The sequence below is a fragment of the Callospermophilus lateralis genome, chromosome 18 (assembly GCF_048772815.1).
Source record: "Callospermophilus lateralis isolate mCalLat2 chromosome 18, mCalLat2.hap1, whole genome shotgun sequence".
In the NCBI taxonomy this organism is placed as follows: Eukaryota; Metazoa; Chordata; class Mammalia; order Rodentia; family Sciuridae; genus Callospermophilus; species Callospermophilus lateralis.
In genome coordinates this window covers 16573105-16599041 of record NC_135322.1, presented here as the reverse complement: position 1 = coordinate 16599041, position 25937 = coordinate 16573105, and the positions used below count along the sequence as shown (strand labels likewise).

The window sequence follows — 25937 nt, the reverse complement described above, 5'->3', positions numbered from 1 at the left end:
AAATCTCATCAGGAAGATAACAATTCTAAATATATGTGCTTAAGAGAGCTTGAAAATATTTTAGCAAAACCTGTTTACTACGAAACGGAAAATACACAGCCTCCTTAGGGAACTAGCAGAACTACGATTTTAAAAATCAGTATTGCTTGGTGGAAAGACCCTGAGGCTCGACCCCAGACATTCCCCAAACAAACAAATAATAAAATGGCAAGGTCAACCATTTTAACAGAACAGGAACTCTCACAATGGTAGTGTGTGACAGAGTACTTGAGTACAGAAGGGGCTGAGGCAGGGCAACTTTTCAAGTCCTATAGATTCTGCTGGGCTTTGCGAGGCTTTTTTTTTTTTTTTTTTTTGTAGTTGCAGATGGACAATATGCCTTTTTTAACTTTAATTTTTATGTGGTGCTGAGGATCGAACCCTGTGCCTCACGCATGCTAGGCAAGCGCTTTACCACTGAGCTACAGCCCCCACTCTTTGCGGGTATTTTTACTGGGGTGTCTGATATATAGCCCTGCCCCGCTGGAGTATATATACTGAACACACAGTACATATGTTAGGTGTCTGCAGGTAGCATGAACTTTTTCTAACCCTGGTAGGGAAACAATACAAAGTCTTACGCTGCTCGTGGAGAGCGCCTGGTCCTTCCACTAGCCGGCCAGCCACTTCTTCCCGACCCCCAGCAGCTGCGCTGGTCCCCACCTCCCGCCCCCACGCTTGCGCACTCTGTGCCGCTGATTGGACTGGAGCCGGACTTTCCCCACGGCGGACTACATTTCCCACAAGCCCCCACGCGGTTTCCTTCCGGCTTCCCTGCTGCTGTCGGCTGGGAGAGGTGAGTTGGTCGCGTGCACTGAGGAAATGGGCGCGGGGGCGGCGCGGGGGCGGCGCGGACTTCTGTGTGAGTCGGGTTGCCGTGACTCTGGAGTTTTGTGACGCTGCCTGGGCACCAGGTGCCCTACTGCGCCCTCTGCCCTCCAGCTTTTGGGCCCACAGGCCCGGAATGGCTCCGAGTTAGGTATCTGAACCCCAGAGTGAAGGCCCCCAAACAAAAAGACGCAATCCTGAGAACTGCTGTACAGCTCCGGAGCACCACGTTGACGGCGTTCCCTCCCTAGGAAGTCGGTGAACTCAGACAGATTGCAGTTTAGCTTTGGTGTACTGTGGCCTTTCTCACTGATCCTGGGAAGGGTCCGCTTTACGTCTTCATTTCCAGCGGCTTATGTGTGGAAGATGGTGGGAGTAGCAGTGGCTGCGGAGTTGGGTCCTGAGTCAGGGCTCCAAGAAAGGCTCGATGTTTCGATTCTCATCTCTTTTTCCCAATCCTGATGATCTTTAGGAAAGCGGAGGGAATGGAGATAAGTTATTGTTGTTGCATATATAAAGACATAACGTTAATATTAATTTGTGTTTCTTCCTTCATTAAATGTAATTTTAATTTTTTCCAGGCATGGGATATTTTGCTTCCATCTTCTGGGAAAGAGCAAAATCCGAATGGACGGGGGCGGGGCGGAGGCGCAGGGAGAGCAGCTGCCCTGTCACGATCAGGCTAGGAAAGAAGAGACAGCTAAAGCAAAATTAATAGAAAACATTATTTCCCCCTGGGTCATACCACAGTTGTTAAATACCATAAATACTCCCTCTTTAAAAGATTATGACTTTATTACGAATGATGCTCCAAGTTGCTTTGCTTTTTTTTTTTTTTTTTTCTCTTTTCCTGAGGGACGTGGGGGATAGAGGTTTATTTAGGAAGATTACATACACATTCAAGGAAGAATGGGAAAATTCGGGCTGTGTGAGAAGCAGCCCTGACTTGGGCCAGGGGTTGCTTTGGTATTTTTATTTTGTATCTGGAAATACAAATTCCAGCCACCTCATTTTAACACTCAGGCTAGCACTCAATCTCCCAAGTAATCTCTGTTCTAATTTCATTTTAGAAACAGCAGCCATTCTAGATCCCCACTGCCCTTAGATCCTCTTTAGAATCCTTGAATGAGGTCTGGGGTAGAGAAGTTGCTTTCCATGCGTGAGGCCGAGTGCTATCCCCAGCATCACAAAACAACACAACTATTAAACCCCCTTAGACAGTGCTTGATACAATAAGTTTTCAGTTAATTTAACTGTTACTCTTCTGTTGTAATTCTGTATTTTTCTTCATGGTCTAGGTCCAAAACTTACAAGTATTTTGCTACATTTGCTTTTATACATCCACATTTCCTCCTTTTGTAAATTGTTGATAATCTAGAATTGCCTATAAAGGCGATGTTTTGTAGTTTATTAATTAGCATAATAAAAAGAGCAAGGCTAAGAAGCCTATTTTTTATTGAGAGAGGAAAGAGCCAAAAAGAGTTTCTTTAATTATTATAGAGAAAAGGATATGTGGATTCTTTATCTTAAAATATATAGCTGACTTTCATTAAATACTTTTTAATGAAACTACTTTAAGTGATTTATTTGATATGTGTTACTTAGTCCACATAAGGTCAAAGGTAGAAACTATTCCAGGCATAATGGCACAAGCCTCTAATCACAGTGTCCTGGGAGGCTGAGGCAAGAGAATTGTGAGGTCAGATCCAGCCTCAGCAATTTAGAAAGGCATAGCAACTCTTCGAGACAATAAAATAAAAAATAGGGCTGGGGATGTGGCTCAGGTGGGGGGTGGTGCCAGGGTTGTGGCTCAGTGGTTAAGTACCCGAGTTCAATCCCAGCTACAAAAAACAACAGGGAAAAAAAAAAAAAAAAACAACCCTATAATTATCACCATTTTATTTAGAGGGACACTAAAATATTGAAAAGTAACAGATAACATGATTAATAACTCTTAGAGCTGAGGTTTTTATCCTGGGGGGGGGGTCTGACAGCAAAGCATGTTAATAATAGTATACCAGTATACCAAATCTCATCATTATGTATACTTTAAAAAAAAATACTTCCCGCTTTAGTAATCCGTCACCATGTGGGGAAAAATAACAGTTTTGATGATAAAAAAAGTTACGATCAAGGTATGTTCAGATCATACTGAAGCTATGACATTGCCATGGTGGTAAATGTATTTCATACTGTAAGATATATGTCTTACAGTTTTTATTTATGTACTTTTAGAGAAGGGGTCTGGCTATGTTGCCCAGGCTGCTCTCCAAGTCCTGGATTCAAGTGATCCTCCCACCTCAGCCTCCTGATTGGTTGGAACGGAGGCCAGCTTACAATTTTTATTTTGCTGATGTTAAAAATGTGCAGGATGGGCTGGGGCTAGAGTTCATTGGCAGAACACTTGCCTAGCATGTGTGAGGCACTGGGTTCAATCCTTAGCACCACAATAAAATAAATAAATAAAAGAATTAAAAAGAATTTAAAAAAAAAGTAGGACAAGAAGCTTCAGCAGATGTCGTAGGACTTCATAGGCATCTTAGCCTATAAAGGACTGGTTCAGAAGCAAAATAAGCCCATTTGTCAGAAAAATGAGAAAGGTGGCAGCCTTATGTTATGTTGTACAATAGAGCTCTTGAATTTACTCCTCCTGTCTTAGAATTTGTATCCTTTGACCACCCGCCCCGGCAATGCCCTCTACCTTCATCCATATTATAACAAATGATAGGATTTTTTTTTCTTTTTGTAGTACTGAGCATTGAACCCAGGGGTACTCTACCACTGAATGGAGGGGCGGTGGCAGTACCAGGGATTGAACTCAGGGGCACTTGGCCACTGAGCCACATCCTCAGCCCTATTTTGTATTTTATTTAGAAACACTGACTTGCTTAGTGCCTTGCTTTTGCTGAGGCTGGCTTTGAACTCTCAATCCTGCCTCAGCCTTCTGAGCCACTGGGATTACAGGAATATGCCACCACCCCCAACCATCCCCAGCCCTTTTATTTTTATTTTTTAATGTTTTTATTGTTGATGGATCTTTATTTTTTATTTATTTATATGCGGTGCTGAGGATCGAACCCAGTGCCTCACACATGCTAGGCAAGTGCTCTACCACTGAGCCACAACTGCAGGCCCCTTTTAATTTTTATTTTGAGACAGGGTCTCACTGATTTGCTGATGTTGGCCTCAAAATTTCAGTCTTCCTGCTTCAGCCTCCCAAGTAGCTTGAATTAGAGATGTAATTACAGTTGCTACCGTACCTGGCAAGATATCCTCTTTACGGCTGAATGTTATTCCATTGTGTATATATACCACATTTAAAAATCCATTCATCTGTTGATGGACACCTAGGGTTGATTCCATATCGTGGCTTTTGTGAAGAATGCTATACTAAACATGGAAGTATGGCTCCTGCTTCAAAATGCCAGTTTCTTTTCACTATATACTCATAGTATGATTACTTATAGTTCTATTATTAATTTTTAGTGGTATCTCCATACTGCTTTCCATAATGAATGTAACAGTTTATTTTGTCACCAACAGTGTGAGGGTTCTTTTTCTCTACGTCCTCGCCAATACTTCTTATCTATTTTCTTTTGTGAGGAGAGAATCTTATGTATATTTTTTTTCGGGGGAGGGGGGACCAGGGATTGAACTCAAGGGCTATCGATCATTGAGCCATGGCTCCTATTTTGGATTTTATTTAGAGTCAGGATCTCACTGAGTTGCTGAGTGCCTCACTTTTGCTGAGGCTGACTTTGAACTTGTGATCCTCCTGCTCAGGCTCCCCAGCTGTAGGACACAATACTTTCATTTATCCATTTATTTTTATGTGGTACTGAGGATCGAGCCCAGTGCCTCCCACATGCTAGGTGAGGGCTCTACTTCTGGGCTAAAACCCCAGCCCTTATTTGGCCATTTATATATTTTCTTTTAGAAATGTCTATTCATGGGGGCTGGGGATGTGGCTCAAGTGGTAGCGTGCTCACCTGGCATGCGCGGGGAGTTGGGTTCGATCCTCAGCACCACATAAAAATAAAATAAAGATGTTGTGTCCACCGAAAACTAAAAATTAAATATTAAAAAAAGAAATATCTATTCACTCATTTTAAAATTTAATTGTATGTTTTCTTGCTATTGAGTTGTATGAGATCCTAGTATATATTGGATATTAACACCTTATTGGATGTATAGTTTGCAAATATTTTCTCCCATTCTGTAGGTTATCTCCTTTTTAAATTTTTTGTTTTTGTAGTTGTAGATGGACAGCATGTCTTTATTTTATTTGTTTATTTAATGTGGTGTTGAGGATCAAACGTGTGCTGTTAGCCCATTTGGTCTAGAGCATAGGTTAAATCAGATGTTTCCTTATTGATTGTCTTCCTGTCCATTCCTGAGAGCAGGATTTTGAAGTCCTCCACTACTGTAGTCCTCCACTCCCTTCAGCTCTGTCAATATTTGCTTTATATATTTAGGTTCTCTAATGTTGGTTGCATATATGTTTATAATTGTTACATCCTCTTGCTAAATTAACTATTTTATCACTGTATGCTGACATTCTCTGTCTTTTTTGCCATTTTTTGTTTTATTTTATTTCATTTGCATGAAATATCTTTTTCCATGCCTTCATTTTCAGTTTATAAGGGTTCTTGCAAGTTAAGTAAATCTCTTTAGGCAGTATAAGGTAGTAGTATAAAAACTTCATCCATTGTGTGTCTTTTGATTTCTCTCTTTTGCTAGCTTCCTTTGTGATTAAGTCATTTTCCTCTAGTGGTATTTTTTAATTCTTTGTTTTTTATATTTTGAATATCTACTCTATGTTCTTCTTTTGTGGTTACCATGAAGCTTATTTAAAAAAAAAATTTTACAGCAGGTTATTTTAAGCTGATAACAACTTAACTTTAATCACAAAACTGTCCCCCAATCTTCACTTTTTCTCTGATCCTCCCATTTTGAATTTTTGATGTTATAATTTAATGTTTTTACTGAATATCCCTGAAATTATTATAGCTTTTATTGTTTTAATATGTTTGTCTTTTTTTTTAAAGAATTTTTTTAATATTTATTTTTTAGTTTTTGGCGGACACAACAACTTTGTATGTGGTGCTGAGGATCGAACCCGGGCCACACGCATGCCAGGCGAGCACGCTACTGCTTGAGCCACGTCACCAGCCCCAAATAATATCTTTGTCTTTTAACCTTCATGCTAAAGATATGATTTATATACCACCATTACAGTTTTGGAGTATTCTAGTTTGACCTTTTTATCAGTGAATTTTATAGTTTCAGATGTGATAATTTCCTTCAGCTTTTTTGTTTGGTACTGGATTGAACCCAGGGCTGCTTAACCACTGAACCATACCCCCAGCCATTTTTATATTTTATTTAGAGACAGGGTCTCATTAAGTTGTTTAGGGCCTCATTAAGTTGCTGAGGCTGGCTTTGACTCACCATTCTCCTGCCTCAGCCTCCTGAGCTGCTGGGACTACAGGCATGTGTCACTGCGCCTGGCTTTCCCTGAGCTTGTTTGTCTGGGAAAGTCTTTATCTTGCTTTCATTTCTGAGGGACACCTATGGTGAGCATAGTATTATTGGTTTATAGAGTTTTTTCCTTCAGCACTTTGAGTATATCATCATATTCTCTCCTGGCATGTAGGGTTTTGCTGAGAAGTCTGCTACTAGCCATATTGAAACTCCCTTATATTTGCTTCTTTTTTCCTGCTGCTTTCAGTTTCCTCTCTTTGTCTTTCATTTTTGATAGTTTGATTATAGTGTTTATGGTAGTCTTGTCTGGGTTGAATGTGATTGTTTAATTTTGACCTTCCTATCCTAAGGTATTTACAGTTTCTTCAGGTTTGGAAAGTTTTTCTGCTACTATTTCCTTTCCCCTTCTTTCTTTCATTTTTTTTTCTTTTTGTTTTGGGGTACTGGACATTGAACTGAGGGCCTTACACATTCTGACCATACTCTATGCTGAGCTATGCCCCCATCCCTATTACTTTTTGAAGTAAGTTTTCTACTTATTTCTCTCCTCCATTAATTTCTTTGACCAAATCATTTGCTCTTCTGCTGTTGTCCTATAAACCCTGTAAAGCTTTCTTTGTTCCTTTTCATTTTTCTTCTTTATCCTGTAGTTATATGTTTTTAAATAACCTGTCTTTGACTTCACAGATTCTTTCTTCTGCTTGATTAGTTCTCAGGTTGGTGCTCCTTTGTTCTATACTTTATTTCCTCCATTTTATTTTTCAGTTCCAGGATTTCTTCTTTGTAATCATTTCAAACTCTATATTAAATTTCTCCCTTTGGTCACTTATGTTTCCCTTATTCTTCCTTTGTTTCATTATTGTTTCCTTTGTTGGTTTGTTTCTTTTTATTTTCTGGAAGTTTGGTGTGCTTCCTTAAAAAAATTAATTTGAATTCTTTGTTAGGCATCACATCTATGTCCATTTCTTTAGGGTCAGTCATTGGTCCTTTATTTTTGACACATTGGTAATGTCCTGTTTCCTTGGTAATTCTTGATTCTTATTTCCTTCTGTCAGTATCTGCATTTGAAGAAGTAGGTACTTATTCTAGTCTTGAGAGATGGCCCTTCAATAGTTAGTCCATCTGGAGATTTGGTGTGTCTGTTGTGATCTCAGCCTCAGCCACTACAGTGGGCATGGAGCTTGGATGTGCCAGAAGCCTGGATCTTCTGTGCCTGGCCCAGTGTTGGATTATGCCAGAAGCTACTATGCTTGTAGTGGCATTGCCCATAACTGAAACTTCAGACTACTGGTGCTAGCACTATGTCGGGGTACACTAGAAGTCTGGAGCCTGCTGTGGCTGTCATGGCACTATGGCTTTCTTGAAGTGAGAGGCCACTGAGTCCTGCCTGCTGCTGAGGGGTATGCAGAGCCTGGGCCCATTGATGTTGTGCTGATGGTGGTACAGGCTAAAGATCATGTCCACCCGGTAAGCCTGAAACCATTGCTGGTTTTATTGTAGTTGGATACCAAGGCAAAGTTCAGTGCTTATTTTTTTTTCTTTCCTTCAGGGGGATAATATCTCTCTGTGCCATATTACTTGGAGTTGGGGAAGGGGAAACACAAGTTATGTAAAACTATCCTTGCTACCCTATTCATTGTGTCTTTTCTTATTGTTGTGCTACAACCAATTATGGTGATTTAGCTCATGGTTTTCTTAGCACATGTTAAAGTATTTTTATTTGTATATAGTTCTTCTAATTGATGTTTCTGTAGATTTCTAGAGAGATATACTGGGCCATCTTGTGAACTGAAATTTTGTGGTTTTTTTCCTTTCTTTCTTTCTTTCTTTTTTTTTTTTTTTTAGGGAAATGTTCATGCTCAGACTTCTCTGAGTGAAGTAGAAAACCTGTCCATCAGAATCCAAAACCAAAGTTGAAAGAGAACTTGCATTTTAGTTAGAGAATATGCATTCAAAACAAACATCTTCCACTTGACTGGTTTGACTTCTGAGCAAAAGTATGCTGAAAGGCAAAAACTACATTATGTCATGATACTGAGGATTAATTTACAAATATTTATGAAGTACCTATCACATAGATTCTCAATGAAAAAATGATGTTGACTAATTGTAGGAATCATGATTCTTCTCCTCCCCAGTCTGGATACTTAAATGGCATGTCCTGATTGGGAAACTGGAGTGATGAGTTGTCCTTGCTAGGGAAAGGAAGTGCAGTTTTATAATGGAAGCAGTTGCCAGGTTCAATCTGTGTGATTTTTTTAGTCTTTTCTCTTTAGGAAGTTCTAGTCCAATTTTGGGACCAGATTTACATTGCTGAATGGAGATCAGAAATCCTCCTGTAGAAGTATCTGGACTTCTATATCAAGTCCATCATCATTCATTTGGATTTTTTCAAGGTTTATATTTCTTCAAACTCCCCATATTCTCCTCTAGTTTTGTGTGGCTGTGGGGTATGTCTGGGTATAGTATAGGAAGTTGTTGGAAGTTGGAATGGAAGGAAAAAAATGTTCATATTAAAATAAGTTATTTGGTGTCTTCTTTGATATAAGGAGAGTAACTAAGAACAGAGTAGGGACGAAGAGCATGAGAAGAAGATTAACATTAAACAGGGATGAGAGGGGGGAGGGAAAGGGAGAGAGAAGGGAAATTGCATGGAAATGGAAGGAGACCCTCAGGGGTATACAAAATTACTTACAAGAGGAAGTGAGGGGAAAGGGGGAAAATATAAGGGGGAGAAATGAATTACAGTAGAGGGGGTAGAGAGAGAAGAAGGGAGGGGAGGGGGGGAGGGGGGATAGTAGAGGATAGGAAAGGCAGCAGAATACGACAGACACTAGTATGGCAATATGTAAATCAATGGATGTGCAACTGATGTGATTCTGCAATCTGTATACGGGGTAAAAATGGGAGTTCATATCCCACTTGAATCAAAGTGTGAAATATGATATATCAAGAACTATGTAATGTTTTGAACAACCAACAATAAAAATTAATTAAAAATAAAATAAAATAAAATAAGTTATTTGGAACTATCTTGCCTTTAATTCCACATAAATATTAAAGTTTAAATTTTAAGGTAGTTTTATGAAATATTTTATAAACATATGCAATGAATGAGCATTTAATTTTTTGTTTATGTGAATCATTAATGTTCCTTCTTTTCTGATAGTTCACACTTTTATTTTAATAATTATTTTGGATTAAGTAACTAAAAAAAAATAAGTTATTTGGTCTGGTCTTACAGCTCCTTTTTCTTCTTCTAGCTCTGGTTTGTTTTGACTCTGGAGTTCTCCAACAGAAATATTGAAAAGGACTAAACCAATTCTTGCAGTTCTAAAACCATGGCCCATGTAAGTTAATGTTTCTCTTTCCTTTTTGAAACATCAAATTTCCATATTATTTCTAGAGTGATCAGTCTAGATCAATTTCTAGATCATCTGTACATATTCATTTCTTTTTCTGAATCTTCTGATTTAACAGAACTCCATCCAAGAACCTGCTCCAATTTCTCTCATTCCTGAGAGGACTGGGGACAGAGAACCCATCCATGCCTTCCCTTCTTCAGTAGTGTTGACCATCACCCATCTTCAGAACCTTCTGTCAAAAGCAAAAGTGGAATGCCTTGAGAAAATATAGACTTTCTCTACAGAATGTCCCTCTTTTTTAACATTTTCCATTGGAATAACTTTTGATTTTAATTCTTAAACTTCAGAAAAAAATGTATTTCCCTTAATACAATGATTTTTGATCTAGCTTTATATAGAAAAAATTATGTCCCTGGTTTGTAGCATTTTCAAAAAGTAAGGATGTTTCATGGAATTTAGCATATAAACAGAGAAGCATACAAATCTTAAGTGTTGAGCTGAATGAATTTTCTTAAATTGAGTACATTTATGGTTCCAGATCAAGAAAGGAGTATTACTAGCACCTCAGATGCCCCTCTTTCAGTCACTCCTTATATAACCACTATCCTGACTTTGAACATCGAAAATTAGTTTTGCTTATATTTAGAACTATAAATGGAATCATATAGTTCATTAGTACTTTTTTAAATGCTAATCTTTTAAAACAAAAACTGTGTTCTAGAAGAGTCTAGTTGTATTCCACATATAATTGCTAGACCACCAGAATCACCTACAGATGTTTTAAAATATATGTGTCATTAAAGGAAATATGTATATCTGGTGCTGCTGGTGGTAAAGTAGGCACCTGAGCATCAGATGAATGTGGGTCATTCCTACTATTATGTCCTTGTTGGAAATTTTTTTCATAGTGTATTGAATATGTTAAGCCCTTGGTTTTTTCCTAGCATAAAATGATTTTTTTAAATTTATTATTTAGTTGTAATTGGACACAATACCTTTATTTCACTTATTTATTTTTAGGTGGTGCTGAGGATCGAACCCAGGGTCTCGCACGTGTGAGGCGAGCGCTCTACCACTGAGCCACAACCCCAGCCCATAAAATTAGTTTTTAAAAGGTTGGAAACAATTGAAGAAAATTGTGGAGAAAGATGCAAAGCAAATGAGAAATATTAATTTAGTAAAAAAATCTAAAGATGATGTATACACTCTGACCCACTATATATTACAATTCTGTGTTGGAGGAAAATCTTGTGAAGCTAATTGGAAGGTTGAAATTAACATATAATGTATTATTAATCTCTAATTTTAAATGATGGAAAAATAGGTATTTGGTTAATAATATATTAGAATGTCTGATTTTTAGGAATGGATTACTGATAGTGTTTGAATATTCCTTGAATATCTGTGGTTTGATGAAAGAGAGACTTTGTACCTATTTGATTTTTTGTGGGAAAAACTCTAAACTCCTCCAGCGAGCTGAATTTTTAAAGTATATAAGATAGGATTTAAGCATTGACTGGTCTCAATTTCTGTATGTGTTGAGAACTTTTAAGATTGGATGGGTTGGATAGGGATGTCATGTGCTGTCTTTTTTCTTTTCTTTTTCTTTTTTTGGTGGTAGTGCTAGGGATTGAGCCCATGGCATGGAGCATGGAAGGCAAGTGCTCTACCACTGAGCTACACCTCAGCCCCAGCCCTGCATGTGCTGTCTTGACATCTTTGTCAAGTTTTCAAAGGTTTAACCATGAGTGCCCTGCTCACACCAGATATGTCCGTTTAACCAGTGGAAAAGTCTTCCTTCCTAGCTAGTTCCTCTATCAGCTGGACAAGTTATACCCCTTGTTGTCCTCAGATTTCCCCTCCTGGCTGCCCATGGAATTATTCAGACAAGCCAGTCACATTCTCCTATGGAATCAGAGAACACCTCATCCTCTTTAAAAGCCTAGCTTCCTCCCATTGCCCCTGTTGTTCTCTTTATTTCTGAATGTAACCCCTGTGGCCCTCTATGATGTGTGACATCTTCCCTCAGACTATGAGTATATATGAATAATAAATTGCTGTCAGTCTCATCTGTCTAGCCTCTGCTTGTTTGTCTATCTAGTGCTTTTTTAGGGTAGATCACCTCTCACCACTAGGGTGAGTGGATGGTGAATGAAAACAGTGCTGCAAATAGAAAGATCAAGAATCACTTCTGATGACTTTCTCCCGGAAAAAATAATGTCAGGAACAAAGTCATTGAGTATTTTTATAGGATGTGCTGATCTAGATCAGAATTTTTCAACATTGGAACTATTGACAATTTGAGGCAAGAGAATCCTTTATTTTAAAGGATTATTCTGTGTATTGTAGGTTGTCTTACAATATTCCTGGCATTTACCCACTGAGTGTCAGTAACATCACATACCTTCCTCTGAGTTGTGACAAAAAAAATTGTCTCCAGATATGGCCAGGTGTGTGTGTGTGTGTGTGTGTGTGTGTGTGTGTGTGTGTGTGTTTATTTATTTATTTATTTTTTAGTTGTAGTTGGACGCAATACCTTTATTTCACTTATTTATTTTTTGTGTGGTGCTGAGGATCAAACCCAGGGTCTCGCATGTGCGAGGTGAGCACTCTACCGCTGAGCCACAACTCCAGCCCTATCTTTTTTTTTTTAAGTATTCATTTTTTAGTTATAGGTGAACACAATGTCTTTATTTTAATTTATGTGTTGCTGAGAATCGAACCCATGCCTCATGCATGCTAGGAAAGCACTCTATCTCTGAGCCACAACCCCAGTCCTGGCCAGATGTCTTTTGGGTAACAAAATCACTCCTTGTGGGGGGGCTGGGGTTGTGGCTCAGTGGTAGAGTGCTCACCTAGCACATGCGAGGCCCTGGGTTCCATCCTCAGCACCACATAAAAATAAATAAATAAAGATATTGTGTCCAACTAAAAAATAAATATTTTGAAAAAAAATCACTCCTTGTTGAAAACCACCAGTCTGTAGTGTTCTCTTTACCATATCTTTATGATTCAGAATTCTGTAACTCAGGAACAAAAAAGATGCTCAGAGAGAGCTCATAGTAAAGAATAAGAAAGTTATTCAAATGCATAAATATTAGATGTTATAGATAATAAAAGAAGACTTTTGAGATTACATTGAATTCAAACATCTGAATTTTAAACAGAAAACCAAATATATTCAAAATGAGGACTACTATGTAACAAATTTTGAAAAGTTTACTTAAGAATTGGTTGGAATATGGGAAAAGGTTTTAATAAAATCTGACTTTGTGTGAACTTGAGGCTTCTTAGAGATTTTAAAGTACATTTGGGAGAAATTTTGTCAATTTTTTTTCATAATCATTAAAGGGATAAGAGAGTAGAAGACCTCATTCATATTTCTTTAGAATTTATAGTGGAAGCAGAAGGCTTGTGTGCATAATTTAGTTTGAGATTTTTTTTTGGTTATTTGTTCATTTCTAGATATGTTTGGATAAAATTTTTTTCTATAGCCACAGCATTATTCAAGAACATATAGACACTGCTTTAGAGATGCTAATTTTCTTTTTTTTTTTTTTTTTTTGAGATGCTAATTTTCTTGCTGTCCCCTACTTACATCATAAGTTTTCAGCCTTGTGCTATGTATATGCCATGTAGTTCTCACTGTACCATGTAATCATCAGTCTTTTCTCTTTTCATTTAAAGAATACTTGATCTATTTCCACAAGTAATCCATGAGTTTATATTTCAGGGTTCAGTGACATTCAGGGATGTGGCCATAGACTTTTCACAGGAAGAATGGGAATTCCTGGACTCTGCTCAGAGGGACTTATATAGGGACGTAATGTGGGAGAACTACAACAACTTCCTCTCACTAGGTAAGAGTATCCTAAGGAAATTAACTTTTTTTACCCTCAATTTCAGGACATATTTTGAAAATCTAGCTATATTTTTTACTGTCTGTTTTTAAAAAGAATGGTTTAGGATTTGTTAAATTGGAAATGAGCCCCTTCATTTAACATGAAATCATTCTCAGCCTGTTGTGTTTTTCACACTTTCTTCAGACTCTAATTCTTGGTTTCCTTAGTATTCCAGGAGCTGAATTTGAATATGGCAGAATATTGCCCAAGAAACCAGATTTCACATTGTATTTGAGCTCAGAGTTGACATAGTTGCTTCATGTTCCTTTCTAATCTTTCTGCAGGGAGGATATTCAGATGTAAGGCTTCTGAGTCTCCCTAAAAATCAAAGGAGTTGAGAAAGAAAGAGAGGAAAAGAGAAATGTTCCTTGCATCTGTTTACATTTAGGCATTATTGAGTATCATTTTTATTTATAGTTAACGGTAAATTTATATAACCAAATCTGAATGTAAAAACTTTTAGGTTTATAATTTTACTTGACATTTTTCTTTTAAGCAGGACCTTCTGTTTCTAAACCAGATATGATTACCTTATTGGATGAAGAAGGAATGGTTGTGAAGGAAAGAATAAAAAGATCTTGCCCTGGTGAGTAAGAACTGAGCATTAAAGGAGAAATTGTTTCTGCAGGTGATAGCTAAGCTGGCTAGGCTGGTGACACACTCTCCCCCCACCCCTAAGGGGCGCCTAACCACTGAGCCACATCCTCAGCCCTTTTTTATATTTTATTTAGAGACAGGATCTCACTGAGTTGCTAAGTGCCTCACTTTTGCTGAGGCTGGTTTTGAACTCACAATACTCCTTCCTCAGCCTCTCAAGCCTCTGGGATTATAGGCGTGTGCCACCACACCCGACTTGGTGGTACACTCTTGAGAATTTGTTTGTCATCTCTTCAAAAGCCCATAGCCTATGAGGGAAAAGCTTGAGACCTGAAGCAAATTAAGATCTTTATAAAACAACTTTGAATTGACCTTGATTACACTATTCCTAATCTCCCTTATTTCCCTCTCACTTCAAAGAGAAGAACTGTTCTCAGTAAGGAAAAAACTGAAAAGAACCAAAAGAATAATACATACATAAGGGCAGAAATCAACAAAATGGAAAAAGTATAGAAACTTAATAAAGCCAAAAGTTGATTTCTTGAGAAGATCAACAAAGATAAACACCTGGAGAACATAAATTACTAATATCAGGAATGAAAGAGGGATTTTTCACCTCACATTTTATAGCTATTAAAAGAATAAGAAGAGCCAAGAGCTGGGCGTGGTGGCACATGCCTATAATCCCAGCAGCTCAGGAGACTGAGGCAGGAGGATTGTGAGTTCAAAGCCAACCTCAACAACTTAATGAGGCCATAAGGAACTTAGTGAGATCCTGTCTCTAAATAAAATATAAAAAGGCTTGGGAGGCTTGGGATTCTGGCTCAGTGGTAGAGCGCTTGCCTAGCATGTGTGAAGCACTGGGTTCAATCCTCAGCACCACATAAAAATAAATAAATAAAATAAAGTAATTGTGTCCATCTATAACTAAAGTCAATTTTTTTTTTTTTTTTTTTTTAAATAAAAAGGGCTGGGAATGTGGTTCAGTGGTCAAGTGCTCTTGGGTTCAATCCCTTGTACAAAAAAAAAAAAAAAAAAAAAAGAATAAAAAGATAATTCCATGAATAACTTTATGCCAGTAAGTTGATAGCTTAGTGAAATGGAAAATTCCTTGAAAACTACAGCTTACCAGAACTGACATCATAAAAAAGAAAACAAATAACCTCATGTCTATTTAAAGTAATTGAATTTGTTGTCAGAATTCTTTCCACAAAGAGAATGCCAGACCCAGATGGCTTTACTGGTATATTCTATTAATATTTAAGGAAGAAATAACAGCATTGTTATATAAATATCCTCAGAAAAGAAACACCTCTCAACTCACTTTATTAGGCCATCATAACTTGACAAAGAAATTATTTAAAAAATTTGTATACTCATATTCTGAAGTACATACGTGTAAAATTCTTAACAAAACATTAGCAAATCAAATCCAGCAATATATAAAAATGTTGATCAGGGCTGGGGTTGTTGCTTAGCGGTAGAGTGCTCGCCTCACAGGTGTGAGACCCTAGGTTCGATCCTCAGCACCACATACAAAAATAAACAAGTGAAATAAAGGTTTTGTGTCTAAATACAACTAAAAAATTTTTTAAAAAATGTTGATCAAGTGGGCCTTATCCATACTTAATTAATGCAAGCTTGGTTTTTAACATTCAGAAATTTATCTGTGTAATTTCACCATTTTAAAAGGAAATCGAGAGAGATTATATGTTCATCTCTATAGATATAAATATACCATGTGGGGCTGGGGCTGTAGCTCAACAGCAGAGCACTTGCCTAGCATGCATGAGGCACTGGGTTTGATCCTCAGCACCACATAAAAATAAACAAATAAAATAAAGGCATTCTGTCCATCTGCAACTACAAAAAAAATTAAAAATAAATAAATATACCATATGACAGAATTCAACATCCAGATCTGATAAAAACTCTCGGCAAACTAGAAATTAAAGGGAAGTCCCTTAACCTGATAAAAGGCATCTGCTAAGAAAAAATACTACATTATAAACTTCATGATACTTGATTGAAGAATTTCTACATAGGATTGGATATAAGGCAAAGATACCCCTTCCTCCCACATCTATTTAACATTAAATTGGAAATTTAATTTTAATTCTAGCCAATGCAATAAAATAAGGAAAGTTAAAAGATACAAAAATGACCTTAAGTACATGAATGGTGTGAATATACTTTATATACAACCAGATATATGAAAAATTGAGCTTTATATGTGTGATATGAATTATAATGCATTCTACTGTCATATATAACAAATTAGAATAAAAATAAATAAATAAATAAATAAATAAAAGATACAAAAATGAAGAATTGTATACATGAAGAATCCTAAGAAATCAAAACAACAACTGTGGGCTGGGGATGTGGCTCAAGCAGTAGTGCGCTGGCCTGGCACGCCCAGAGTGCTGAGTTCGATCCTCAGCACCACATAAAAATAAAATAAAGATGTTGTGTCCACCGAAAACTTTAAAAAAATAAATATTAAAAAATTCTCTCTCTCTCTTAAAAAAAAAAACTGTGGGGCTGAGGTTGTGGCTTGGTGGAGAGCGCTTGCCTAGCATGTGTAAGGCTCAGCCTCACTAAAAATAAATAAAATAAATATATTGTGTCCATCTACAACTAAAAAATGCATTTTTAAAAAAAGAAAAACAATGGTAAAAAACAACTGTTTAGGTTGGGCATGATGGCACATGCTTATAATCCCATCGGCTTGAGAGGTTAAGACAGGAGGATCAAGAGTTCAAAGCCAGCCTCAGCAATGGCGAAGTACTAAACAACTCAGTGAGACCCTGTGTTTAAATTGAATACAAACATCAGCTGGGGATGTGGTTCAGTGGTCAAGTGTCCCTGAGTTTAATCCCCAGTACCAAAAAAAAAAAAAAAAAAAGAGAGAAAAAAATCGATTCAGAATATTAAATGAAGATCATAGTAACATCATAGGGTTCAAAGTTAATATTAAAAAAATCAAATGTGTTTTATATAGTAGGAGCAAGAAAACAAATTAGAAAATTAAATAGCTCAATCCATAATAGCATCAAAATCCATAAAATACTTTGATAAAATGTGCAAGACCCCTGCATAGAAAACTATGCAACATTGTTAAGAAAAATTAAAGAAGGCCTAAATAAATGGAATTCAGCATTGCAAAACTCAATTTTATTGATTCAATACAATTTTAACCATAATCCTAGCCGGCTTCTTTGGGTTGGAAATTAACAACCTGTTTCTTTTTTTATGGTACTAGGGATCAAACTCAGGGGTGCTCTACCACTGAGCTATATCTTTAACCCTTTTTATTTTTTAGTTTTTGAGACAGGGTCTGGCTAAGTTACCCAGGCTAGGCTTGAAATTTCAATCCCCCTATCTTAGCTACCTGAGTTGCTGGGATTACAGGTGTGTGCTACCTCACTTGGCAGCCAGCTGATTCTAAACATATTTGGAAATACAGAGGACTTACTTAGCATGTTTGAAAGTAATCTAGAAAGGTGGAAGAACTTATTATAGAACTTAAATGATATGGGCTGGGGTTGTGGCTCAATGGTATCGCACTCGTCTGGCATGTGTGAGGCACTGGGTTTGATCCTCAGTACCACATAAAAATAAATAAATAAGTAAAATAAAGGTATTGTGTCCCTCTACAACTAAAAAAAATTTAAAAAAAAGAATTTAAATGATATGACTTCAAGATACTCCAAAATTTATTATAAAACCACAATAATTAAGATTTGGTAATCAAGACATTGCCATAAGGATAACGAACAACACAGGAACCCTACAAATAGACCTCCAACCCCTGACACACCCACACTTAAGAGGCCCATTTATTTATTCATTTAAAATATTTTTATTAGTGATAGATGGACACAATATCTTTGTTTTATTTGTTCATTTTTATGTGGTGCTGAGGATCAAACCGAGTGCCTCACCCATGCTAGGCAAGCACTCTACCACTGAGCTACAGCCCCAGCCCAAGATTTCATTTTTGAGAGGTATTTAAATCAATTATTATATTGGTGTATAATTTTGATAAAATAGGAGTTTCCAAGTTCTAGGAGAAAACAAATTGTTATTCCTCCTCACAGAACATCGATAAAAATATAATCCAGTTTACTTGCCATTTCTTATGCTTCTGGGATCTCTTGGGGGAGATCCATTTGTCCTGTTTCCTCTCAAAAGTTCATCACCCAAAACAGTGGCAGCACTTCCTCTAGCAGGTCGTAACATATTACAGCATAGGAGTGGTTTTATAGCCTGACCCCTGTGGCTATCTCGGTAAGACATCCTCTAGACCTTCTATTATGGAGTCAGCTAGTGACACCCTAATAAATAAGGACTGAGCCATCTAATTTCAATGAGACTGACCTGGATTTAAAGGGTTAATAATCCAAGTTTATCAATGGTAGCTATATCTTTGTGAGTACAACACCCCAACAAAAATTTCTCACCAGTTCTTGTTAAATATATCTAAAAGCCAATTACATATTTGTATTCAAAATATGTTACTCCTTAATTCAAATTATTGTATTAGTGTTATATTTCATCAAGCCATACACACACACACACATATATATAAAATGCATTTTTATCATTTTGGGTGGGGGTACCAAGAATTGAACTCAAGGGAACTTAACCACTAAGCCACATCCCCAGACTTATTTTGTATTTTATTTACAGACGGGGTCTCAATGGGTTGCTTAGGGCCTTACTTTTGCTGAGTCTGGCTTTGCACTCACTGTCCTCTTGCCTCAGCCTCCCAAGCTGCTGGGATTACAAGCACATGCCTCTGTGCTGGGCCACTTATATCTTTGACCAGCAGGATTTGTCTAGTCTCAATAGTAACATGGTGACTAAAGAAAATCATTGCTAGTTATTTTTGGAAGGAAGTATGTATGGACAAAGAGCAAAAATTCTTTCAAATTCATAAATACTTTAGAACAAAAATAAATAGATAGGATGTTGTGACTTAAGGCAAGAGGCACTTTACATCTGTTTTAAAAAATAGATTTCATTTTCTAGAGGAGTTTTAGGTTCGCAATAAAATTGAACAGAAGGCACAGAGATTTCCATATACCCCCCGAGAACTGCATTCCTTTTTTTTTTTTTTTAATTTTTTTTTTTTTTAGAGAGAGAGTGAGAGAGGAGAGAGAGAGAGAGAGAGAGAGAGAGAGAGAATTTTTTAATATTTATCTTTTAGTTCTCGGCGGGCACAACATCTTTGTTTGTATGTGGTGCTGAGAATCGAACCCGGGCCGCACGCATGCCAGGCGAGTGCGCCACCACTTGAGCCACATCCCCAGCCCCTGCATTCCTTTTTTATAAATTGATTTCATGAGAATTAACATCTTTTGTGATTAGATATTTTTGTGATGATATTTTTTAAATACTTTTAAAAGTCTGATTGATAATGAATATAAAATTTATGTACATCATAATTTATCCTGTTTGGTGACCAGTTCTTGGAATGTTAACAAAGGCATATAGTTGTGGAACTACCACCACAGTAAAGTTTCAGAATGATTCCAGATTTTCTTTTTAATATTTTTTTCTAGTTGTCAATGGACCTTTTTTTTAAAAAATTTATTTATACGTGGTACTGAGAATCGAACCCAGTGCCTCATACATGCTAGTCAAGTGCTCTGCCGCTAAGCTACAACCCCAGCTGATTCTAGAATTTCTTTATAACACCAGTGTTTCCTTAAGTTAAGTCTAACTTTTGAGCTAATAAATACATTTTTATCATGATAATGAAGTAACCATATATTCCTTTTTTAAAAAATATTTGGTATTCTTTATTTATTTGGTCCTGGGAATTGAACCCAGGGGCACTTTACCAATGAGCTACATCCCAGCCTTTTTTATTTTTTGAGACAAGGTCTCACTAGGTTGTTCATAGCCTCACTAAGTTGTGAGACTGGCTTTAAACCTGTGAGCCTCCTGCCTCAGCCTCCAGAGCCACTGGGATTGCAGGCTGTGCCACTTCACCTAGCTAGTACTTTTAAATATGAAGAATTACTACTGAATTAATGTCATATATCTTACGGAAGTAATCATAATGATTTTTGTTTTAAAAGTAATTAATATGACAAAATAATTATAATACATTTCCTAGAATTGAACTACCCCTGCACTCTAGAATAAGCCAACTTAATTATGATAAACTTACTTTCAGTGTGCTATAGGAATTTATTTTTTTGTACCAGGGATTGAACCCAAGGGTACTTAACCACTGAGCCATATCCCCAGCCCTTTTATTTTTATTGTGAGACATAATCTCACTAGGTTGCTTATAGCCTCCCTAAGTTGCTGAGACTGTCTTTGAACCTGCAATCCTAGAGATGAGATTTTTTTTTTTTTTTGAGTGGGGTTCACAAAAGTGATTTTGGCATATAGCTTTCCTTTATTAGGATTTGACTTCATTTTTATAGTCACTTAGAAATAATTTGGATTTTATTATTTTTCAGAATAGGCCCTTTCTCATGACTTTCTCAATGCTTTCTTAGAAAATTACCCTTTATTGAGATTGTAAGTCCTCTATGATTTTCAAAATATCATCTGTTTTGGTAGTTATTTGCCAATATCAAGAACTGAAATTTAAATGGCTGGGGTTGTAGCTCAGGGGTAGCGCGCTTGCCTAGCATGTGTGAGGCACTGGGTTCGATTCTCAGCACCACATGTAAATAAATAAATAAAATAAAGGTCCATCAATAACTACACATATAAAAAAAAAAGAAGAAGAACCGAAAGATTTGCAACTTTACCCTGCTTGCAAGCTAACAAGTTAGTCTGCCACTGTATCAAGATGGCTGGCAAAAGACACAGTTGCACTTAGCGACTCAGTGAGAACCTGTCTCTAAATAAAATACAAAAAGGGCAGGGGATGTGGCTCAGTGGTCCAGTACCCCTGAGTTCAATCCCTGGTACCCAAAAACTTAGAAATAAACAAAACCTCTTTGTAGCTTAAATAAGTCTCTAGATGATTCTTAGCCACACTTAAATCAGGGCTCCACTGATTTGGCTTGTTTCCCTAATCACTAGCCACACCTCCTCCACTCCTGGACTCTGTTCTCTTGTGTCCCTTGTCTTTTGTCAAAATGTACGAGAATTCAACCTGTTCCATGATATAAATTCACTTAGTAGTGATCAGGAATAATAACAGTATCATGTAGAAGATAATTCACAGGTAATTCTCCTACTTAAATGGGGATGCACATGTAGAGATTTAGAAGATTCAGCATGAAAGGCAAAAGCCTTCAACTTGACAGGGTCTTGTTAAGTTGCTTAGGGCCTCACTAGCTGGCCTTGAACTTGCAGTCCCCCTGCCTCAGCCTCCCAAGTTGCTGCATGCACTACCACACTTTTTATAGCAAGTCAGGCTGCATTTCACCCTACTCCTACCTCACTGACTTGGGGCTTTTCCTCTTCTTTCCTTCTTTCTCTTTCCCTCCCTTCCTCCCTCCCTCTTCCCCTCCCTCCCTCCCTCCCTCCCTCCCTCCCTCCCTTCCTTCCTTCCTTCCTTCCATTCCCTCCCTGTACTGCCTAGGTTGGCCTTAATGTAGCTGGGACTATAGGCACATACCACAGTGCCCAACTCAGAGCTTTATTTTCACACATGAAGTGCCTCAGCACTTTGACATCCAGAGTTTCTGTTTTATTTTTGTGCATTCCAGTGTTCGTAAAGTGGGCTTCAACCATAGTGATCTGTCTTTTGGGTTATCCCTTGAGATATGAACTGTTTGTTAGTATTCTCCTAATAAAATTGTATAGAGCTGAGTGGTCTGCTCCAATCAATTTCCCTATAAACTCAGTTTACTTTTGGTGCACAGTTTTGTTGAAGATGAACATATGTTTGCTTTCTTGTTTTCTTTCAGATTTGGAGTCCAGATACAGGACCAATACTTCATCTCCAGAAAAGGACATTTATGAAATATATTCGTTACAGTGGGAGATAATGGAAAGAATTAAAAGCTATACCCTTCAGGACTCCATTTTTAGAAATGATTGGGAATGTAAAAGCAAGATTGAGGGACAAAAAGAACCACTGGAGGGTTATTTTGGGCAGGTGAAAATTACCTCTGAAAAAACAACCACGTACAAAAAGAATAATTTTCTTGCTGAGTATCAGAGAATTCATAATGGAGAAAAATTATATGAATGTAAGGAGTGTAGGAAGACTTTCATTCGTCGCTCAACACTTAGTCAGCACCTACGAATTCATACTGGTGAGAAACCTTACAAATGTAAAGAATGTGGACAGGCCTTTAGACAGCGTGCACACCTTATTCGACATCATAAACTTCATACTGGTGAGAAACCCTATGAATGTAAGGAATGTGGGAAGGCCTTTACTGTGCTCCAAGAACTTACTCAACATCAGAGACTTCATACTGGTGAAAAACCTTACGAATGTAAGGAATGTGGAAAGGCCTTCAGAGTACATCAGCAACTGGCCCGGCATCAGAGAATTCACACTGGTGAGAAACCCTATGAATGTAAGGAGTGTGGGAAGACCTTCAGACAGTGTACACACCTCACTAGACATCAGAGACTTCACACTGCCGAGAAGCTCTATGAATGCAAGGAATGTGGGAAAGCCTTTGTGTGTGGCCCAGACCTTAGAGTACATCAAAAAATTCATTTTGGTGAAAAACCCTATGCATGTAAGGACTGTGGGAAGGCCTTTAGAATATGCCAACAACTTACTGTTCATCAGAGTATTCATACTGGTGAGAAACCCTATGAATGTAAGGAATGTGGAAAGACTTTCAGATTAAGGCAGCAACTTGTTCGCCATCAGAGAATTCATACTCGTGAGAAACCCTATGAATGTATGGAATGCTGGAAGACCTTTAGTAGTTACTCCCAACTTATTTCACATCAGAGCATTCATATTGGTGAGAGACCCTATGAATGTGAGGAATGTGGGAAGGCTTTCAGACTGCTGTCCCAACTCACTCAACATCAGAGTATTCATACTGGTGAGAAGCCCTATGAATGTAAGGAATGCAGAAAGCCTTTTAGACTGCTCTCACAACTCACTCAGCATCAGAGTATTCACACTGGAGAGAAACCTTATGAATGTAAGGATTGTGGTAAGGCTTTCAGACTTTATTCATTTCTTACTCAACACCAGAGAATTCACACTGGGGAGAAGCCCTACAAATGTAAGGAATGTAAGAAGGCCTTCAGACAACATTCACACCTTACTCAACATCAGAAGATTCATAATGGAATTTAATACAAGAAAGCTTTCAAATGTGCATTTTGTTACAAAATACCAGTAAATCCATTTTTGAGAAAATACACTTACAACTAAATGTAAGAAATTTTCTATTAGGGAAGGAATGTGTTGCTTTGAGCCTTCCATCACCCTTCCAATATTGTTTATCTTCAGCAAATTCCTTTGAGAGAATAATTTAATGAATGTAGGAAAATGTTTAGCTTTATCTGTCATCTCCATTTTGCCACTTTACTACCATTGTGATATTGAACAAGATACTAAACCTTTGTGCTCATTTTTAAAATTATGATAGTAGTACTTATTTATTGCTGTGTGATAAATTACTAGAAAACATAGTAGCTTAAAATAATATACATAGGTTATTTCATAGTTTCTATGGATCAGGAATCCAGGCATGACTTAGTTGAGTCCTTGTAGTTACAAGGTTACAAAGTTTCAGCCAAGACTAAGGATCCATATCCAAGCTAACAATGCTTGAATTCATTTTCCTGAGGGCTCTTGATGGAGATCCTCAGTTTCTAGTTGACTACTGGCTGAAGCTGACTGCAGTTCCTTGCTACAGCGGCCTCTTCACATGACTACTTCATCAAAGTGTGCAAGCCAAGAAGGCAAGTACTAGCAAGAGGGAAATCTGTTAGCAATATAGACATGATGCATCTTGTGTTATCTAATTGTGGCAGTTACATCTTATCACCTTTGCTACCTTTTATTGATAGAAGTAAATTACTAGACCAGCCCACACTCAAGAAAAGGGGATTACTTGAGAGTGAATACCAGGAGACAGGGACCATTGGGAGCCAATTAAGAGTCAGCCAGTCACACTGTGTAATATAATCATTGTAAGGATTAAGTAGTTAATACTTAGAAGAGTAGCCAGTCATATAGCATGTATTCTGTAAATACTGTCTATAACTGATATTACATCATTAGTATTAGTGAATTCTTATAGAAGATTCTATAGGAGTAATAAGTATAGAAATGCCTCCTGTTACATCTCTGCACTTAATAAAATGAAAATAATTTATTCTAGTAAAATCTAGGAGATTATAGTGAATATCAGAAGTTCTTCATCATTTGATCTGCATCAGAAATTTCATGCTGAAAAGAACTGTATGAATTTATCAGAATCTTTTTCTAATCCTTTAAAAAAGCAAATGGTTTAGAATCCTTGTTGTCTGACCAGAATTCAAGATATATTACAAACTGTCAAAAAAGATGGCATAAAAGAAACTAACCAGTTGGGAATTTAAATGTATGTATATGTGTGTATGTAAAACTTATATATAAAAGAAAATACCATTATAGTCAGTATGCTTTTTGATGCTTAAATTGCCCCATCTTTAATTAGTTTTTAAAATTGGGTGTTTTGCCAGGTGTAATGGTGCATGCCTATAATCTCAACAACTTGGGAGGCAGGAGGATCATAAGTTTGAGGCCAGCCTCAGCAACACAAATTGGGCATTTTGAGATAGCCCCACAAATAGTAGTTTGATAGTTTATGACTTGGTTGTGATTATACGGTTTGTCAGCTGTGCAAGATGCTTTAACACGATCATCATTCTTAAAATCATTAAATTGTAAACCAAATTTCAGCATCACCAAAAATTCATCAAATTCAAGTGGGTATTGTTTTAACTTAAAAAGTCTAATCAAGAAATTCAAAAAGAATGATAGGATTAAAAAAACCATTGTTTTCTAGACTTTAATGGAATAATGGACCTGAAAACAGTGTTCCATGGATAAAAAGACTTTCAGTTGAAAGACTTTATAGTGGATTTATCATGCTGACCACTTCTGAATCCTTTGACCAATTTTAGCCTTAGTCAAAATGGGACTGTCACACAATGTCCACCTCCTGGTGAAATCCAATAGGAAGTACATACCACTACCTGTGAGGCCTTCTTGCCAGAAAAGTGAACTGAAGGAATCATACTTTTGAATCAAATTCTTTAAACCAAGATTTGGGGAATGAATGAATAAAGTCAGAGTCACCACAAGGAAGTCACCTATGAGATGTGTAAAATTACCTGTAATTCCAGCTACTAGAATGTGTAAAATTCTACAGAATAAATGCCCTGATTTTGTCCATGAAAAACAAAGAGGAGCAACCCTTAATAATAGAGTAGGATTAAGAGTCACGTCACTAAATTCAATGCGTGGGAATTGCTTGGATCTGGTTTGACCAAAACGTTAAAAGAGTTTTTGAAGACAGTGGAGGGATTGTGGACATGGACTGAATGTTAGATATATTAACTTTGTTAGGGATAATGTCAATGTGGTTACTAATAAAATATCCTATGTGTTAGACATATTTACATATTTCTGATATTATAAGATACATAGATTTACATTGAAATATTCCAGCAAAAGAAAGAATGGCAAGATGTTGGTAATCATTGAAGTGCAGCGATTTGTTTATGGTGACTTATTGTTTTAATATTTCTACTTTTGTATGTATTTAAC

At 37.2% G+C, this 25937-nt stretch overlaps 1 protein-coding gene across 3 annotated transcripts; it reads left to right on the top strand.

Moving 5' to 3' along the window:
* Nucleotides 1-786: 786 nt before the first annotated feature.
* Nucleotides 787-25937, top strand: Zfp14 (ZFP14 zinc finger protein). Of its 3 annotated transcripts, none has more exons than XM_076837708.2 (5): nucleotides 787-835; nucleotides 9615-9701; nucleotides 13450-13576; nucleotides 14118-14204; nucleotides 22105-25937. In XM_076837708.2, the coding sequence occupies exons 2-5, from the start codon at nucleotides 9693-9695 to the stop codon at nucleotides 23469-23471; spliced, it is 1590 nt and encodes a 529-aa protein (XP_076693823.2). In that variant the 5' UTR covers nucleotides 787-835; nucleotides 9615-9692; the 3' UTR covers nucleotides 23472-25937. The 3 variants fall into 3 exon arrangements, 2 of the variants coding, with proteins under 2 accessions (XP_076693823.2, XP_076693822.2); XM_076837707.2 differs by having other exon boundaries at nucleotides 14115-14204; XR_013089122.2 differs by lacking the exons at nucleotides 13450-13576; nucleotides 14118-14204; nucleotides 22105-25937 and adding an exon at nucleotides 9832-11785.